Source organism: Ambystoma mexicanum, chromosome 1p (genome assembly GCF_040938575.1).
Source record: "Ambystoma mexicanum isolate Mex_15411 chromosome 1p, UKY_AmexF1_1, whole genome shotgun sequence".
NCBI classification, from domain to species: Eukaryota; Metazoa; Chordata; class Amphibia; order Caudata; family Ambystomatidae; genus Ambystoma; species Ambystoma mexicanum.
In genome coordinates this window covers 800,780,381-800,801,169 of record NC_090921.1, presented here as the reverse complement: position 1 = coordinate 800,801,169, position 20,789 = coordinate 800,780,381, and the positions used below count along the sequence as shown (strand labels likewise).

The 20,789-nt window shown below is 44.0% G+C and overlaps 1 protein-coding gene across 1 annotated transcript in view; it reads left to right on the top strand.

The window, feature by feature from the left end:
* The window catches only part of KCNN3 (potassium calcium-activated channel subfamily N member 3), a 935,463-nt gene extending 915,250 nt beyond the window's left edge, over nt 1-20,213 (top strand). The window contains exon 8 of the mRNA XM_069652077.1: nt 13,331-20,213. Within this exon, the coding sequence (XP_069508178.1) occupies nt 13,331-13,627 (297 nt within the window). The 3' untranslated portion in view covers nt 13,628-20,213. The remainder of the gene's footprint in view (nt 1-13,330) is intronic.
* Nucleotides 20,214-20,789: the final 576 nt, after the last annotated feature.

The following is a 20,789-nucleotide window of genomic DNA, read 5'->3' as shown; positions in this document are numbered from 1 at the left end:
CCGCATGCTTGCATTTGTAGGTTCCGGTTCAAGGTGTGGAAAATAAGATAGCGTTAACACCCCGTTCTAAGGGCTGGGACGGGGGGGTAACAGCCTGAGTTATGACGTTATCCCCGTTGCAGCCCTTGGAACAAGGTGTTAACTCTATTAGCACCCCGGGTTTCCAAAGTGGTAACTTGAGGTGTTAAAAAAAGTATTTTCGTTCGCAGAACAGGACGCCACATGCGCCCCGTTCATTGAAAGAAAATACTCTGCCAAGATGGCCACCATGCTTATGGAAGGTGGGACTCCATACGGAGTCCCTCTTCCATTTCCATGCCAGCCGCAAACAGAGAAGGAGGTAAGCTGAGGCAGCACTGCCGCCACAATCAGGTAAGTGGGCTGGGGAGGTGGATGGGCTAATTTTAAAAAACAAAAAAGGGGGAAAGGGTGGGGAGAAGATGGCGGCCCGAGGCAGGGGAGGAAGCCTGCGGGTCACATGGAATGCGGGCTGAGATCAAAGATTTCAGCCCATGATCCGCGGAACCTGATTGGCTGCGCCCCACCGCCAAAGGTATTAATATTAAATTCATGCTATTTTTCACTTAACATGTTTCAAACAAATTTATATATTTATCAGGGTGGTTTATTATTATTTGTGTATTTTCCAGGTCATCTCTATCACACAGAGAATTGTTGAAAGTCAAACACATATTGCTACCAACTACAGCTGGGAAGATATGCAGTCAAATGCCTAAAATGCAGACTGGTCTGAAATCCAGGCTTCACCATTTAACTAAAGTGTGTAATCATGGGCCAATAATTTGATCTCACTGTGCCTTATATACCGCTACTTATAAAAAGCCTCACTCATTGTATTGCTCCATATATCATAATATTAATAATACTGATAAAAGTGACAATTCATATATTTCATACCACAATGTTTATTTGTCCCTTGTTTTTACTCATGGCATCTTCTTGTAATGTAACTTTTCATGATCCCTTGAAGCAGAGGTACGCCACTTTCAGCTTTCTAGATGTTTTGGACTTTGACTCCAATGATCACTTATCATTGACTGTCCTGGCTAAGGCTGATGGGAGTTGTCCAAAACCTCTGGAGAGCCAAAAGTTGCAAACCCCCACCCGAAGAGTGAGACTCATGTAACGCGCTATGATGCCATTATCTGTGAGGTCACTGTAATGTCAATACATAGACAAATGAGGTGGCCTTGCAAATATTTTGCAGCTTAAGGTCTCACAAATCCTAGGGCCACAAAGGGATGCTCATCTGCAATCTGCATTTAGCCCAATTGTGTAAGGTAGCCATATTTTGCATTTAGCCTAACTGTGTAAGGTAGCCATGTTTTGCATTTAGCCTAATTGTGTAAGGTAGCCATATTCTTGCACAGCTAACCCAGGTCTCCCCTCGCACACCGCACCTGTGTAATTTAGCAGAAGGTGCGGGCTCATTCCACACACCCTGCACTCACATATAACACAAACACTATTGCACAAGACCTCTGACATAAGAATGAAGCTACCTTTAACGACAAAAATTCAAACTAACTTCTCACATAATTCTCCATCTCCTTAAACACAACCCACCCTTGTTTAGGTCATAGTTTACCTCTGCTTTGTCCATTCACACGCCATTCAGACATGGGTGACTAGCAGGTCTTGGCCACCCTCACAGAACTTTAATGGCTGAAATGCACACACGCATAATAGTACCTCCCATCTTTTCCCAAATTTTGGACTACGGTCCGTTGGAGGGCACTCAACTGGCAGCACGTTGGGATTATAATTATGGTGAAAGGCGCTATACAAATGACAAAATGAATGAATGAATTCAGAGTCCCACACACTGGAATCATTTATCAAGACATTTGCAGGATGTCTAAAACTGTATACCTTTAGATGAAGAGATGTTACTTTCAGAGAAGAATCCAGTGATACCGGTGGTAGGCATCCCTGCTGCCGCACAGCTCGCGGAGGTAGCATGCCACGGGATTAGAGAACCAGCTATTTGGACACATTGCAAAAACAAAACAGAGCTCAGATTAGATACAAATCATACACATTATCATTGTTTCAGAAAATGGAACAGCCACGCCCGACTTTTTGTTTTGGTTTTGAGACGAGAGCAAGCTTTAGAAGAAAAAAACATGGTCTGCAGACCCCCTTCAGCTTTTTTGGTATTTAATGACATTTTATGAAAAAACACTCTAAGCTTCAAGGTCTAGCTGTGCGATGGAAAATGTGCTAGAAAAACTTGAGAGAGTGAAAAAAGAAAGAGCACACGAAGTATGGACCACATGTCCCAGATGTCCTTTCGTAGGTAGTCCTCCTGGGTGTGGGCATTATCCAACTGCTCCTTCTGAAAATGCACAAGTGTTTATTTTCAGCTGGATTGATGAATAGGTGCTTTATTGTACACACACCTAGGCATTGATCCAGCAGATGGTCTATAGGCGTGCATCTCTGTGGCATCCCAACATATCACCTTGATGAGGGCAACTCAGTGAACTGCGGTACTAGTCGTCAAACAGCATTCAACATGTGAAGTCTGGCTGAACATATACACGGTATAATGTGGTTGAGATGGCGTTGCTAGTTAAGCATTCACCTAGAGAAAGGAGCCACGAAACGTCAGGGGGCTGCCAGCAACTACCCCCATGTTAGCAGTCAGCAGTCTTATGACATGGAACTATATTCCTTTCTATATTACTTTCGTTCTGAGGTTTTAAACGTGTGCTTAGCAGCGTTCCCGTTCCAAGCTGCGCTTGCTCGCGCCCTTCTAGCTATCACTTTCCTCAGGCTACACAGAAGTGTTCTTGTCACCTCGTTGCCTTTTAACGCAAGTTTCTCCACATTAGCCCCTTGCTGATAAAAAAGGATGTATAGCTTTTTGATGGACATTTAGTGTTTCAGCTACCTGCTGGCTGACCCTCTTGTTATAATCGGCTGCTATTAACCCTGGCTATGTTTCTTTGTCCCCATTATAATGTATGCACCCCGGGGCGCTTAAGACTATTGTTTTCCCCTCTAATCAAGGGGCCCCCCAACCGTCATGTTGAAATGGGCCCCTGCAAGCCGTGACAAATCTTCAGCCAGACCTGCATTCACCTCTAACCTTTTTGTGCAACCTGCAATGACAGGTTTGAATCCCTACAGGGTGAGCTCAGCCTTTTATCATTCTCAAGTCTACAAATCGAGTGCCATTGACTCGTGTAATTAAAACAACTGCCTCATTTTTTTTATCAGATACCACACCACAACAATGAACTGTCTTGTCTACTGAGAGAAACTAACTTTGAAATTCAGCTCTCCTCTCCCAACCAAGAACACTATTTAAATCTAACGGACATCAACTGTGCCACAGACACAAATAGAAATGCCCCACACAGACACACATTCAAAGCGGCTCCTCAGTGACCCCAGGAAACCTTATTATAGCTTTATAGACCTCGCCAGAGGGCCGTACCGGGCGTTATGGTCCCTGAAGAACGAGTTGTGAGGGCCTATAATGAGGTATGAGGGCCCATAACAATGGTACAATAAAGCTATTAGAACCCATGGCCAAAGAGAAAAAAGTTCATTTAAAAATATATATTTTTTATTATTACATTGTTTTTTGGGACCTTGAATATACCCTATGGATTATTTAAGTTTTTTTTTAAAAAAAACATGAAAAATAACATTACAAAAAGCTATGAGAACCAATGGCCAAAAAGAAAAAAGCTCATTCAAAAATATAATTTGTAAACTGATTACATAGTTTTTGGGGACTTAAATGTTCCATGAAAAATAGCATGACAAAAATATAAGTCATGCTTATTTATAGTAAGCTATTCTTTTCACTAACAAACTATTAAATGAAAAAGGACGGTATTTGTAGGAATATGCTTTTTCACTTTGACCACTAGAGGGGGACAAATCACTGTTAATGCACAACTTTCTGATCTGAAGAGAGCAAAGGGTAAATGTGCGGGCTATAATGAAACTGCGAGCTATACCGACTCTTATAGCCTGCAAATTGACCAATGGGAAGGGGTTTTTCACCCGCCCAGGGTTCTAATTTGTCAAATATCAAATCACGAGGGTCCAATAAACTCTTATAAATAGTTTGATTCGCCTGGCCCTTTCCCCCAATAAACAGACAATAGGGGTATATTCCTGCAGATGCTCTCCTTTCTCCCTTCAGTCAATTCAGTGGGAAGTTGTTCTGACCATGACGTCAGTAGTTTAGCATTTTTCTTTGCTTTATTCAAGTATCTGTACAATGTCAAAGCCATGTGACTTTGTTGGCCTGCCTGTCAGTGGCATGGCTCAAATTTAGGGGCCCCCCCAAGCTCAGCAACAAATCACGGGTCGCTTGCGCAATACACAATCATGCTGCTGCAAGGGCACGCAACACACGGCACTAATAGAAAGATATAAATATAGGTTTTAATGCATTATACAGCACACTTTCTGAGAACAATTGGCTAAAAAGCCAGAGCGTTTGCAATTGTTTTGTAGGGTAGCACCCATCCAAAAATCCAATACAATCCAAGTCACCAACAGTGCACAGGAACATTAATGCTTTAATTAATTTAATGCTTTACTATTAAAAATGCCATGCTACACTGAAATCGTGTCCAACTGGCTGCACAACGTACACCAGTCTAGACATGTAATAAACAAATTACAGTAAAACATGCCATGCCACAGTAAGACCTACTTAGACTGGTCGCACCAAAATGCCAATCGAAAGCAAAAACTACTATCATGGTTATTTTATGACAGAAGCACAGAAAAATATACAATGCCATTGTAAGAAATAGCAGTAGTGGCGGATGAATTGTTTAAGTGGAGGGGTGTACATATTTCCCCCAAATATACCTTAGTGACCGAGCGTAGCAACGGAGCCAGAACCAATTAAGTGTGGTGTGGGGGGGGGAGCTGATTTTGGTGAGTTGGGGGCAGAGCAATTGCCGCTAGTCTAACCATTTCTTATTGTGGTATGACATTTTATATTGGGCATCTTCAAGAAAGCAAGCATGATAAGTGTTATTATGTAGCTAGACTGGCATTTTTGGTGCAGCCAGTTAGGATATATTTTTATACTGTGGCATGCATTTTGTTAAAGCCAACAGGAGTATGCTGTGGGATTACTGGCATATATTGGACATATTTTCCTATATTATCATTACTGGCATTATGTGCAAAGCAAACATGAGTATGTTCTTATATGGGAATACAGACATATATTTTGTTCAGCCAGTATGAAAATGTATGGGCACAGCCAGCATCAAAATTATTTTTATACTTGCACATATTGTGTGCAAAGGCATCATGAAAATATTTTGGCCAAATGCTCTGAGGCACGTTGGTAACTTGCATACCCTACAAAACTAATTGCAAACTGTTTGCCTTGCACCCAATTTTTTAAATAGTGTGCTGTAAAATACACCATTTCAACCCATATTAAAAAAAAGAAAATACACAGTATAAGATGTGCCTGATACAGAAGTACTGGGATGAGGAAAGGCTAGGAGTAATGAAGATTACAGGAAGCTAAGACCTGCATTAAACACAAGCACACACGCCTTCACACACCATTAGCCATACACTCACACACGCACACCCAGACACCCATACATCTACACGTGCATCCTTTCACGATACACTCACACACGTGCACCCAGGCAGCCACCCATACATCATGTCCTCACTCATTCACACACACAACATTATATAAATACACACACTTACATGCAAGCACACACATGTAAGCAAAATAGATGTTCTTACCTTTTGAACAAGTTGGTGCAGGGAACAAGGCCTCCAGCTCCATGCAGGAGGCATGCTTGTCATGCCAGGGGAGGATTCCATGTGATGGCATGAGCACGGAGCCCTATAACTTCAAAAAGGAATCGTTTCTTTTTCAAGTCACTCTATCTTCACAAAGAAATGATTTCCATTAAGGGGCCGAACTATAATGGAAATCCTATATTTCGAGGCATTCCTAGCATGCGATGGGTCTTATCCAAGTAGTTCGGACATTTTCAACCAACCGCCTCTCAGAAAACTCGGACGTGTGTTGGTCTCCTTTCTGTGTCTATTTCTCGTGGTCAGTATTGCTCCAGGGTCCAATGGTCCATTCATATTAGCCTCAGCTCGTGTGCATTCATTTGAAGAGTTTTCCAGAAATTGTTGCAAATGCCTTGACATGAAGGCAAGATGGCACTGGCAACATTCTGTACATTCCTCCCCCCTTTGTCGCATATGCTAATTGTCGTTTCCAGAACTGCATTCTTGTGGGTTTGTGCTCCCATAGGAATTCCTGAATTCATGCGTCAGTGCCTTCAAACGAGCCTTTGATAGTGGCAAGAGGGATATCATCTTTTGCACCATGTATGGTGGGCTCGCCTAATAGGCCCAGGAGAAAAATGGAAAAGGGACTCTAGGAACTCACTGCTGATAATTAGATAATATGTCAGCAGCCCGCACATGAAACACCCTTGTCTTCAAGGCTTCATTAGAGACAGTTTAAATACGGGGCCTGGGTATGTTGCTCAAGGGATAGACCATATAAAATGGGACACAGCACTGATAATCACTAACTGAGCAGGGCCATCACAAAGGGGGGGGGGGCGGAGGGGCCAAAGTGCCCCAGACCTCGACCTTCAGGGGGGCCTCCTGGGTGGGGGAGAGGGGTGCCTGATTGCTGCCTTTAGCAATCACCTGCTGTCACCATGTCTGGGGGTGTGTCACGCATACAGAGGCAGGGGGCAGCGTAATGCTGCTGGCATCACGCTGCACACACGCCGTCATGCTGTCATGGGGCTGGAGGCCTGTGTGGCAGCCGTGAAGCCTCCTGCCATTAGCACCTCTCAGTGGACGGCAGTGCCGGGAACCTCCAACAGCAGCAGACGGGGCAAAGGCAGACAGGCCCGTGTTGGAGCATGATTGCAGCTCCCTCTGTGACCATACCCGTTTCGCTGTCCTCCCTGCACGGGGAGAGGAGCACTGTACAGCTGTGCTTCTGGAACGCCGGCCGGTCTGCAGGTATGTCCGAGGCATTCCTACACAACCGAGTTGCATTTACTAGAGGAGTGAACCTTAGGTTTACAAATTCTGTATCTTCAGCCTCATGTCTGTACAAAGTAAAATATGCCCTAGTCCTAAAAGCGCATTAATGTCTTAACTTGCTTTGCCACGGTCCCGGATCCTCCTGTTAAGGACTGTTGCAGTCCCACCCCACACCCGCCTCAATGCCTTCACGGACCCATCTCCCCACCCCCATGGTCTATTACAGACCCCATTACTTGCTGTGTACTGGGGTCCAACAAAGACAGCATCCACCGCATTGTGGGGTTCGCTGTGCTGATAGGGGCTTTGTCTCAGGATAGGGGCAGGCCCCAGGTGCATTTTGGGCCACACCCACTGGGAGGTGTTGCCATAGCAATGGGGGGAGGGCAGTCTGGGACACGAGGCAACAGGAGTACTGGGTGCTGAGGCAGGATACATACCCGAGGTGATGATAATGTAAAACCAAACCTTACATTTCATGAAGAAAGTACTGTATTTCTTGACATTCGTTCACATTCAATAGAGCATACATTAGAAAAGATGACAGGGTGAAACTAGTTCACCCTGTGCAGAGCATGCTAATCTTTCCCCGCTATATCAAATGATATCTTATAAATGCGGGCAGGCCACAGCGCCATCAAAGTAAAACAACCACTGTTACCATGTCAGCTGATTCACACACATGTGTCCCTATCTGTACCCTATACATCAAATGAAATATTGTGAATATATACAGCACTATGAAATGAGAATGTGTATTTTAAATACATATTTTAGTATATTAGAATTTGTGTTGAGTAATGCTCCCCATCCAGCGGGTCTCTGAGTTCCTTACAAGGTTCAAAGATTAAAAAGATGGGAGGTAAAACAGAAGTTACAAGATGTTTTCAGGATAGGCTAGAAAGATTCAGATAGACAAGTGGTATCAGGGGAGATGGAGGGGTAGTGTTATGGATCAGGGGAGATGGTGGGGTAGCGTTATGTATCAGGGGAGATGGAGGGGTAGCGTTATGTATCAGGGGAGATGGCAGGGTAGCGTTATGTATCAGGGGAGATGGAGGGGTAGCGTTATGTATCAGGGGAGATGGAGGGGTAGCGTTATGTATCAGGGGAGATGGCGGGGTAGCGTTATGTATCAGGGGAGATGCCGGGGTAGCGTTATGTATCAGGGGAGATGGATGGGCAGCGTTATGTATCAGGGGAGATGGAGGGGTAACGTCATGTATCAGGGGAGATGGATGGGTAGCGTTATGTATCAGGTGAGATGGGGGGTAGCGTTATGTATCAGGGGAGATGGAGAGGTAGCGTTATGTATCAGGGGAGATGGCGGGGTAGCGTTATGTATCAGGGGAGATGCCGGGGTAGCGTTATGTATCAGGGGAGATGGAGTGGTAGCGTTATGTATCAGGGGAGATGGAGAGGGTAGCGTTATGTATCAGGGGAGATGGAGGGGTAGCGTTATGCATCAGGGGAGATAGAGGGGGTAGCGTTATGTATCAGGGAAGATGGAGGGGTAGCGTTGTGTAGCAGGGGAGGTGGAGGGGGTAGCGTTATGTATCAGGGGAGATGGAGAGTGTAGCGTTATGTATCAGGGGAGATGGAGGGGTAGCGTTATGCATCAGGGGAGATGGAGGGGGTAGCGTTATGTATCAGGGAAGATGGAGGGGTTAGCGTTGTGTAGCAGGGGAGGTGGAGGGGGTAGCGTTATGTATGGAGAAACAGGAATGTTTTGAGGTTCTTTCTGAAAGTGGTGATAGAGGGTGCAGTGCGGACATACACAAATATTAATCCGTTTTCATCGCTCTCTTTCCCATACTATCTGATAAATGACAACGTTTTCACTGTGGTTAACTGCCTCCGTGCACAAATAATTTATGAAACGCTCATATGCAGTTTCTTTCCCTGACATTAATCGTGGTATCGGGGCAAAGGGGCCGAACACTGTCTTCAGATATCTTTAGCGATTCAGGACACATGGCCTGTTAATAAAATCATGTCACTGTCCGAATATCCTCTTTGCATTCTGGGACTTGTAGTCATGGCTTTGTAATGGAGCTACAAATTCCCGACTTCAAATAGCATGGCTTGCTTGAATAGATTTGTAGTCATAATAATAAACCACATTTGGGTTCCTCCATACATAAATCGATTTAACAGGTTATTGGAGTTGGGGGGAGTATGAATTTAGGAGATGTTATAAAAACAAGGGCAGGTGAATTTCTTTTGGGATTTGCATACTGAAGGAGGAGATGTTATCAGTATTTGCGACTGTGCCATGGCAGCCAAGTACAATGTAAGGGATCATTTGATTTTCCAGAAGCTGCCATGATTGAACGGTATGCTGGCTAATCTGAGATTCAGTCTAAGCGATGGTGATACCCAAAACCAACTGCTTAAGCTACAGGCGAAATGGGAGACAGCCATCTGGGAAATGGAGGACCAAGATTGGAAAGACGCCAGGTTCTACTTAGTTAAATTCGCAGTCCTTCAAAAAGCCTACTGTTCCCCTAAGCTGTTACAGCAAATGGGAATGTACTGAGTGCCAGAAATATAAGAATGTTTGGTGACATTCTTTCACATGCTTTCAAAGGTGTCCTCGACTTCATCAGTACTAGGAGAAGGTTTTTAATGAGATGGAATATTGTGGGTAGACACAGAGATATGGCAATGGCCCTATTGGGTGTTTGAGCGTTGCCCTGCACGAAATGTGCGAAACTATTTATAGACATGGCTATGGTCATGGCAAAAGAGGGATATGGCAAAGCTACGGTGTGTGCCAGAGGTTCCAGCCGCAGCGCAATGGAAACAGGGACATGCGACATGGATCAGAATTTGGAATTGGAAAGACTAGTCTACAAAAGATGAGGTTGCCTGAATAACTTGGGAAGAAAAGGGATGACATGTATTCTTGTGATAATCCATCAGAGGACGGTGATAAATGTTGGGACACAGATACCATCCAGTGGGTCCTGGTAGGGTTGGTGGGGGACGTAGGTCTACCGAGTAAGAGGAAATGATGAAGGGATTATGTTACACAAGCCTCCAGATAAAGTGCCTACTAGACATGTTTACAGCATGAAAATCTTGTAAATACGACAGCTTTATTATTTTCCTGTGTACATTTACACACAGGTTTAGAGCAGAGGGCAGTGCAAAGGTCAGGTTACTTGACAGAAACCAGAAGGCTTCTTTTGATTTTTATCTACATGGATGTAATTGCAAGCCACCTCTGAAACAGAATGCATTTCTCTGAAGCCTTTCAAAAAAAGAAACTGCACACTCTGATAAAAGGAATGGTTTGCTAACATTGAGCTTCAGAAGCACGGTGCATATTTTCCTAGAATTTTAGGATTGTATAATTAATAAGATGGAAAACTAAGTTGCACTTAAGAATTAATATGTAGCAAATTATGCATTTTTTACAGTGAAAGCAAACCAACAGAGTTCTGGTGCTATGTGCATAATCTTGCAGAGGCAGATCATGTTTACACTCTAATTATAAAAACTGTGTGTAAAATGATGACTGTGCACATTATAGTTTACATCCATTCAACCTTGCAGTCAATGGGGTACATTACTATAGATGGTCAGTGGCGGCAGAGTCTTTGCTCAAGGGTGAGTGATTGTCATTACACCAATCACAGGTATTCTAACCTCTCAAATCTTCAAGACTACAATTAAAAACATCCAAAACCTGACTCTCCAGGAAGTACAAGCGCTGTTCAAAAACAAACAAAGGAAAGTTACATTGGTAATTGAAAAAGAACCTCGGCAAAACCTGTCCCTGTGATAATCCTGATAGGCATTTAACTTTATATAGCACTTCATAAATTGTTCGTCCAAAATCTAGGTACTGTCATTATTATACCTCAGTCGATACTCAGTTAACCGATCTCTGAAGGATGTTAGCCAATAAGATAGCTCATCCGGGTGAGTACTCGTTGCTGCAATCTGTGCACGATCTGTAGGTTGCAGGTTCGAATCCCGGTAAGGCTAACTCATCCTTTCGAGGTCGATAAAGGAGTACCGACTTTGGTTTGGTGATAATTGTGATAAATATGTTCTATGTACAGCGCTTTGACAAAAGCGATATATAAATAACCATTTGGCTATTAGATCAGATGTAGAATTTAGCATGGAGTCTGTGCCTCTCTGCACTGTTGTATCATAACATTGGCATACCATTAGGTAGTAACTGCAGGAAATTAGGACTTTCATTAAACATCAAAAGACAATTCTGCTATCGAACGTCAAAACACACAATACAATTCATGTTTGCTTTACTATTTAATTGGCTAGGTTTTTTGATTTCAACATTTAGCTATATACAGGAGGGATCAAATGTCCAGACCTTAGAGAAATAATGAAAAGTGTATTCTGTCACAATGCAGAAAACTGCAGCATAGTAATGATTACCATATAGTTTTTGAACTCGTTGGCTGGATGGCACATACATTTTACTCTCTTGCAAAGGAGAAAAGTCATTTTTACTCTCTTAAAATCACATTTACTCTCAAAGTTTAAAAATAGGGTGTAAAATACTCCCCACCTCAAAATCCTATCTGGAGCACTGATGTTACCAATGGATCATCAGGTTTGTTTTCATCTATTTTGGCCATCATAATGGTAGCAGGAACCGAAAGAAGGGAACCGAAATCTGTTCTGTTATTTATTGTTTTGCTTTTGACTGCAAACTTTAATTTAAAAAAAGATGTATATACAAATTGTGTATGCTAAGTATCAGTGCAAAAGCTGTGGCAAAATCTAGATAGGAATGACCAAATGACACCTGATACTGAGTAGGTGCAGATCATATCTAGACTGTCGCCAAGGCTCCGGAGGCCCTGGTAATGTTATTGTGTTTTCTCAGCATCCCTATGTGTATTCTTCCCAAACAGCCTATGTCACCACTTCCAAAAGTATGTATTGTTTTTGCTTTCATGCATTCGTTTGTTTAAACTTCATTTCTGGAATCTATCGCATAAAAGTGAAATACTTACAATTAAACATACATTAATCCAAAGAAATCATCTCGTAAAATGGTCATTTTTACACGCAATCTCTTAACATATAGCACATATGCAAAGCAGTCAGAGTATAAATTAGACCTGACTAAACAAAATGTTTAAAAACAAAATATCTCGCAATATGTTTTTCCGTCCTGTGCAAAGCTCTGAGTAAAAATTGCACAAGTGCCCAAGCCGCCGCCAGCGAGCCCGAACACATCAGAAGCAGCAATGCTGTGCCACAGTGCAAACATTTAAGTCTCTTAAAGCGGTGCCAATTGCAGCCCTGTGACTGCCCCCCTCTAAAGGACAGGGGAATAGGATCTGCATTAGGGATTCAACAGTTGGTGGACAAACTGGGAAAAAAGAATGGCAGAACAATTTCCTCCGCCATTTGCCAGTGTTTACGTTCATTTGTAAAACAGGAAAAGCGCGTCGCCCAGGTCAAATATTGTTGCAACACATTTGCTACACAGATTCCCTGAAGGGAATGATTGGTCGATGTATGCAGCTCAGTGTTGCCCCTTTTCATTTTCTCGCGGTCTGCATCTGCCTGGGCTGCGTATGTGTATATGTGAGTGTGTACATGCAACACCTCTCTCTAGAAAGGGTGACTCATTAGATAAGGATGAGAGGCGTTTTGCTGATACAAAACACTGCCAACTGGCAACAGTGTTTCCTTTCTCTGACTGAATCGCAAAGCCGTAATGGCCAGTTTTTGCAGATGCAGCATGCGGTTACCAGTCATTTGGTCGAAAACCAAAGGATCAAATGCCATTTGATCGACAGTCAAATGGTCGAAAAAAATGGTTGATTTTTTTTTTATTTTTTTTTTTAGGGGGGGTCCCCTCCCCCCGAACCCTCTGTTTTCTTTATTAAAAATATTTTTTAACCAACCAAAACTAAAATATATATATATAAATAAATAAATAAAAAATGTGACCTTTTTTTTCCGACCATTTGACTGGACACCGCAGCATGCCACTTAGCGAATTGCTTTTTACTAGCTGCAAAGAATCGCAAACTTTGCACTGTTAAATGGTGTGTTCATATTTCTGGCGTGGTGTGGGAAGTCGCAGGCAGCCATCTTTCCTTAAGGAAACAGACACAACGTCCCTTCCATAGATTTTAGTTTGCTCATCATATGGGAAATAGTGGCATTCCTTTTAGTTAGGGGTATGTTTCATTACTAGAGGGGTATGTATCTGTGCCCACACAGTATGTTTTCTTGAGTCTCAAATCACATTATGCTGTTTCCCCCCCAGATGCAGAGCGTTATCTATGACCTCATCACAGAACTCAACGATCGCAGTGAAGACTTGGAGAAGCAGATCGGCAGCCTGGAGTCCAAACTGGAACAGATCACGTCGAGCTTCAGCACCCTCCCGCTGCTCATTGTGGACTCGCTGCGGACACAGCAGCAGCAACTTCTGACCGCACTGTTGGAGGCCCGGGGAGTCAGTGCCGTTGTGGGCCCTCCTCCCACCCTGATGACTGACAGTCCCATTGGGGTCAGCTCCACCTCTTTCCCGACCCCGTACACCAGTTCCAGTAGCTGCTAGGTAGACGGTAAACTCCCCTCAACCGCCTTTTTGGGAAGAGGTTCCTTCCACAGTCTTACAAGTCCTCCTGGTTCTCTATCTTGGTCCGAAATGGTCAGGTGAATTTAGTATCATAAGGAATCCAGAACATGACATCTGCTGATAAGGGCCTGGATCGGAAGACGCATAGTTGCGCACAGGGTTCTATCCTGACCAGGGAACACGGCTGCAGGCAGCAAAGCACACATGGGCCCGGGAGGAGAGGGGGACGGATGGGGAATGCACACTCCCATCAATTCTCAGGTCTTCCAGCGGAAGAAGCCTAGGTGGATAATTGACACCACTTGCAGAGATTTAAAGTGTTTGGTTACATGGTTTAAGGACCCTCCTCCTTCTCTCACTGGAACCAGGTAGGCAAACAAAGCAGGTCATGGAGGAAGGGGACTAAAACAGATTCTAGTCCTGTGAACTTTGCCACATGATAGCAGAGGGAAGTATCATGTTTCTTAGGATATCCCTGAGGAAGTGGTAACAACCTGCTCAATATGATGCCTGATTCCCGGGATGCTACATTTAATGTCAATGGCTAGGTTGTGGTCCTATGAGCTAGTTAAGCGACTGACTTCACACACTAATGTCTAAGCAGTTGGCAGGGCTCAAGCACACAAGAGCTAATGGGTCACTTTACAACGCGTGCAAGATCCTAAAACTAGAATTAGTATATCAGCTAGCACTTCTCTTCCCATTCACAAAGGGGCTGGATCATAGAGAGAACAGCTAATAACTTGGTTGGTATAACTACTAATAAGCACAATCCACATTTCCCAAAAAGCAACCAATATAATATACCACAGGATCCCTGGTGAGTCCAGGATGAATCCTTGAGTGTTCGTCGCCACTAGATTTCAGGATCCGGTTGACTGACAAATACCATCTAAATAAGTCCTTGTGGTCTCCCTCACAGTAAAGGTACCTTTAAACTCACTAAAAAGTCAAATACAGGTACTTCTGGAAACCCCATAGCGTGAAGTTCAGCAGCACACACCCCAGCAAGTCAAAGTCAGGAAAAGAAGCATATTAGGTCAGCAGTAGGTGAGATACGATATGCTAAGCGAAGATAGGAAGCCACGTCTTCCCCTTCCATGCTCCGTAACATGAAAGTGCTTTAACAAAATTAGATTTAAGTGACTAATCTTGGCACTCGCTCTGAACATGCTCAGTCCACCAATGCTACTGTACTACCCATGCCAAATACATGTATAAACCGCGGTCATCTCAGTGTTCAAGAACATCTCTAGAAATATAGTCCCTTCAGCACAGCTGTAAATGTTACGTCCTAATGCCGCAGCAGCCGCACTGTACACAAATGCACACACTGCAGAGGTTGCAAGCTTTGCAGCTTCGCAGTGGGACCCATCTCTCTGCAGACATCCCTTAATGCACAGGTGGAGGCCGTCACTTTCACAGCATCTATGGCCACGCTCCTCTTCCAGAGCAATTGATGCGCGTGGCGTGGCGGTCATCTCCAAAATTACACCAGTGGTTCTACACACTCTTCCGCGTTAAACATTAACAGTAATGTGAAGGACACTCTCTGCAATCCACAGCAAACACTTCTCTTTATCATCATGTGTTCGTACCAAACTATGAGCATCTCTCTGTGGCCAAAGCCTCCAACCTCTCCCGCACCTGGCTCTGGAAGGGGGGCTGCCTCTACAATGTCTGTGTTCCTACTGCCTACCCACTCATAAAAGTCTCCTGCCAGTGAAAGGATCTTCTGATGCTTTTGGGTAACATAAAACGCATAGAATGAGCCCATCCCCTCAGCTTAATCTTCAGGTCCATCATGTTTCCAATATCTCATGCAGGATAAACCTCCCCTTAGCGCTCATAAATGAGGAATGTGTTGGTATTGCTGTGAGCACAAGGGTTCAATCCCACACTAACAGTCTTTGCAGTAAGCAGTCAGATCATTATTTGATCTAACAGGTCTGAGCAGGAAGCTATAAAACCACAAAATGCCCCTAACAGCATTTTCATATGTTTGGCAATTGTTTCAATCGGGAGATCCACAAAATGAGATTGCCATGGCAATGCATACACTACATCTCCAAGTTCATGGAACTGAGCTGGGTTTCCCTTAAACTCTGCATACTTGCTGTGATATTCCTGCAGTCTGAAAATGTTCTGAAAACCCGGAATTGTTGCACGGTATACCCTGCCATTGGCACTCAATCCTGTAGGGCATCCCCAGGAAGATATCTGCAATGATGAGCTTGTGAACCAAGAAACAGTGAGACCCATTGGAGTCCATTTGAACCATTACTATAAGCAAATGCCCCTATTGGTGGAGAAGCAACGCACTTATCTTGGTGGGAAGACCTGCACTATTTCAAGGATTAGTCCAGTTCTGTATAAGGTCTCCCTTTTTGATCCAAGTGATTATGGATGAAAGAAAATGAGAATACAGTTTAGCTCCATCTGCAAGAGAGTACTCAGTCCTCTATAAAAACCTGAAGATTAATGATATGACATGATCGCGCACCACCCCAGATGGTAACTATTTTAGTGTACATGTTTCCGCAAGACTATGTGAGCCAATATTAAGGCAGAAGGGCATCCAATGGAGTAAAGTGAACCAATGCCACAACTACAAATGTTATAGTTTTATTTTGAGAGACTGACAATTAGTAATAAAAAGCATGGACACCATTTTGCATTGCTCATTTCCCACTTCCGTTGGCAATAGTAACCTGATTGCTTTCCTGTGGCTTCTCTTTGCCCGAGCATGCACCAAAATACTTTACATAGCCCTCAATATATTTATTTATGCATAGAAGGGCACCAAAATGGTCCATGTGCTAGTCTGCAATAATTGACTATAAGACTGCCAACACCCTCATATTCACTTATTTAGGGGTCAGAAAAGGCTGCTTATGCTTCCCAAAGATATCTTCGTGCAGATGTTTGTTCGATTCTTCCCTCGATCGCTCTGACATGCTGAGCGACAGCAGTGTTTCTATTGCCTTAGCGTCGCACAAAGGCAACTCAGTCGAATGCTCAATTCAATCCAAAGAAATGATATGTAACGTTTCTGGCCTGGAAGTGATCTCCAGCTCAGTTAAAACTATGGCTCCTCCATCCCTAGTATGCAACGACAGAAAGAAACCTTGTAAAGAGCAACGGTCACCTATCAGGCTTTTCATCCACACGCTTCACCAACTTCACATGGACTAGACATCTCAGAAGGTTGTTCTGTGCCCTCCAAGTACTTGCACCGTTGATTATAGGGCCAATACCTCCTTATTAAACGTATGGTAACCCCCTTCTTCATTCAGAAGCAGACAAGCAAAGCCTGGGATGCATTTTCCCATCTCGCTGTATCTAAGGCAGGGGAGCATTTGCTGAAACGTTTGAGGCACTTGTCTCCAAAGGAGGCATCTCCATACAGTTGGGTTGTTAAAAAATAGGGACGGGACAGAGAATAAAGAACTCTGTCAATTACACCTTTAAACTCTTCCTCTACCCATAAAGGAATGTGGTTGATGGTGCCCCTTCAGGCCAGCGTACCTGTACCACTGAAATATTAAAATGTATCTCACAGGCAATGACATTGCAAGCACTCTGCATTATTGTAAGAGGTTCCGCTGTCCTTACTTGGCTCCAGCCTCTGGGCAATCATTCTCCTGAACTCTGGATTGAAGGTGCCATCATTGTTTAGCTCTAGGAATGGATTCCCTTTCTGGATTGAGGTACAGTGCACACACATACATTCCTGCTATGGTTAGACATTAGCAATTTAACCCTAGCTTGCTATATAGGACACACCGTCTGACATTTGAGAAAATGTACCAAGCAGTGACTTTTGGAAGAATAATTATTGTGTGCATCCAAATGGAAATATTCCAGCAACAGTGTCGGGAGTCCACTGACCCATTATCACTAGAAATGTTGCACTGAAACCTGTGAATTAGAGAGTAGTGGAACCTTTTCTGTAATGACTCTACTTTCCCTGGAGGATAATTTCAGAGGTAGGCATCTTGATATCTGCACTTAGTGGACTCGTAGCAGTCTCTCTTTGGGTGATATCCTTAGACCCCCATCTGCTCAGGCGTGTTTGTTTACTTTGGTATTGGATGATGTCAATCCCTGAACACACTGTAGCTTCTGGGTCACTTACTCTCCATTGAGGGCGAGGGCCTCCTATTAGAAGGAGTGCACTAGCTGGAAGGAACCTCCTCATAGGTGATGAGTACTGGTTTCTTTGAGCAAACATCAAGCAGATGTCCAAAAGAGGGGATTTGAAACACATTCAGAAAAAGCCTTGAGCCTGTTACCGGCCATTGTACTTTCAAATGAAGGACTCATTTGCTATCATACTTTCTGCAAAATGGCATGAGTTTTCATAAAACGGATTGGTGCCAATAGCAAAATAAATCAGATACTGATATACCCGCATCGCAAACTAGGCCAGTCGCCAGTGCAGGAGTCCCACACCACAGAGTGCATCAGTCACACGAAACAAACACAAGTCTGTGAAACCCAATACACAAAGGACTAAAGGCAGCCCCTTGGAACTTCGAGGGTATAGATGATGTGAGCAAGTACCAAAGAGGGAACAACAAACGCCTGAAGGGGTATTGGATCCGTTTTGCATGGGCACATCTGTGCGGTCACGCAGCCAGTGTGGCTGTGGTACAGTAGGTTTAAAGCTGCATTGTACCCCTGAATAGTTCTGTGAATTCCGCTGTGAGTGGCGCGCCAGAATGGCTTTACCCTTTAGAGATCAGGATGTCTTGGACACAAATTGAAAGGTCAAACACGGGGGGAAATGTGTTTGTGTGCCTTATTCCAACAACGGATGGCCTCCGGCTGCTCCATCAGCCTTAGCATTAGGCTATGGCCTGTAGTTGGTACTGGCTTCTGCTTTTGGTCTTTGGAGAATAATGCCTGTATCTGTGGTCTCAATTGCTGCTGCCCCCCTCCTCATTGGCTAGCACATGGATTGTTATCTAATAATCCTAGGAGGAGCCGCCTTCTGGCCAGTGTTAACATTTTGAGATATTGTGAATGTTTGCGTTATTATTTCCTTAGATCGGGCACACTGTGAGAATCATTAGAATAGTGAGTGAGGTAGAACATACTGCAGATGCTTGATATTCACAGGGAATTCATGAAAGGGTTCAGTAGCAGAATAAGTTCTCAGAAGGCTAACGAGGCAGAGGCTTTACTTCTATGTAGAACTGACAGGCAATACTCCTGACAGCAGTATGTGCCTACAGGGGATCATTGATAGAGGTTGCAGCTGCAGTGGATTGGCAGAGATTCCAGGATGGAATGTTTATGCATTAAGCTTCCTCTCTAGAGTGCATTGGCATATCCATGTAGAATATTGGGTGTTTGGTATTAGACCTCTGAAGTATTCTATAGTGTGTCAGGCTTTATTTGTTTATAGAGCTGTGAGATATGAGGTGTTGAGTGATGGGTGAAGTTTGTTGTCTATGTTGCGTTGGAGACCAAGGATACTTGTTTTGGGGAGCGGGTGAGTGGCAGGCCAGTGGTGATCGTGATTGGTTGTGTGGGACGGGTGAAATGGTGCTTACTAGTTGTATGGGCTGCCAGTCGTGGTGTTTATTGCCTTGGTTTTGTGGGCCACACAGGTTATTTTGATTAGGTCCCTCGGACGCCGCGTGTGATTAGACTAGTTTGGGGCACAAGTGTTATTGTTGCTAGATACGCTGTGTCGCTTTTCATTTGTGCTGTGGGCCCCGTCTGAGTCGTCTTCTTCAGCCCCTCAACAGGGATTTGAAAGGGATAAGACATTCAGCTCTGATGTACCTCAGCAAACTGCTGTGGGGTTTGTAAATCAGGAAACAAGGCTAACTGGGCTCTGTGCTTTTCCCGGAGTTCTTACAGGTTAGTAAAGCTGAGTGCTGTCCCAGGTGTGAGAATTGTTGTCATAGCTGCATTGTTCACAGAGGTGAGCCCTGTGGCTAGACCTACGTGAAGTGCCAGGGTTCATATGTCTTTATAGAGCTAAGCATCCCTCAATGTATGCCCCTTCCCTTGGTAGTTTCAGTATTGGGGGAAAGAACAATGTCTCCTATGTAAGGTGCATTTCCACCTACTTGTTGCCTCCTTCCTTCCACCTCACTGAATATGAAACGTCCAGCTGTGGGTCTGGTGCTTAACTCCGAGGAAGGCGCCTTACCTACCCCCACTAATATTCACTGCACATCTGACGGGCTCTACATCAAAGATGTCAATTTCCATTATTTTGGATATAGAATAAAGTCACCACTGGCGCCCAATCAGACAATCCTTGACAGGCAATCCAACCACCGCCAACACCCACAGCCTTCATTCCTGGCATTCACTTTCATCAATTTCAATACATTAGACCCCCTTCCACAGCATCCCTGGCACCCGATTCAACTTCCAAATCTCAATTTGCAAGGTTAGTATCTGTCAATACCCCAGACTAAACATGTTTACACAGCCAACTGAAGAATTTAGGGATCAGGCTGCAGGCCCCGCCAGCTCGCTTTCAAGAAAACAAAAAAAATACCACATACTCCACTTATAGCAGGGGCCACAAGAGACAAAAGCACAAGGAGCATAGAGAGCATCACAACAGCTAGTTGAACTGACTGAGAATCATTCTTGCCCTATTAAGATGGAAGGACAGTGAAGTCCTACGCAGAACGAGCCCAATCACACAGATCAGTCACTCTGAGCCACACATTTAAGTCGCTCATCTAGAGACCAATTTTGAAAACAGTTTTCCACTGGCCATGAATCAGGGTTAGACATAGGTGTCCTACAAAAATGGCAGGAAGCGTCACTCTGCACCCAGATAACAGGGATGGATTTAGAGGTCCTATACACACGGATTAGGAAGGTTACAAGAATTAATTATGTCTATGGACCAGGGCTGAGCAAGGTAACCCCATTGTCATGGATCTGGTTTTGCTACTGTTTTCACTGCTGGAGATCAGAGCTTAAGTGCTGTCCAATGCCCATTGACTAGGTCAGCATCCTCAAGTCCTAGAAGCAGAGATGGTTACTGGATAATGAGAACATGCCTTTGCCAGGGCCGGCCCCAGAAATCCTATGACCAAAAGAAAAGTAATGGATACGTGAAGTTATACGCACTGGGGCTGGGTCTGATAATCACGTCCTA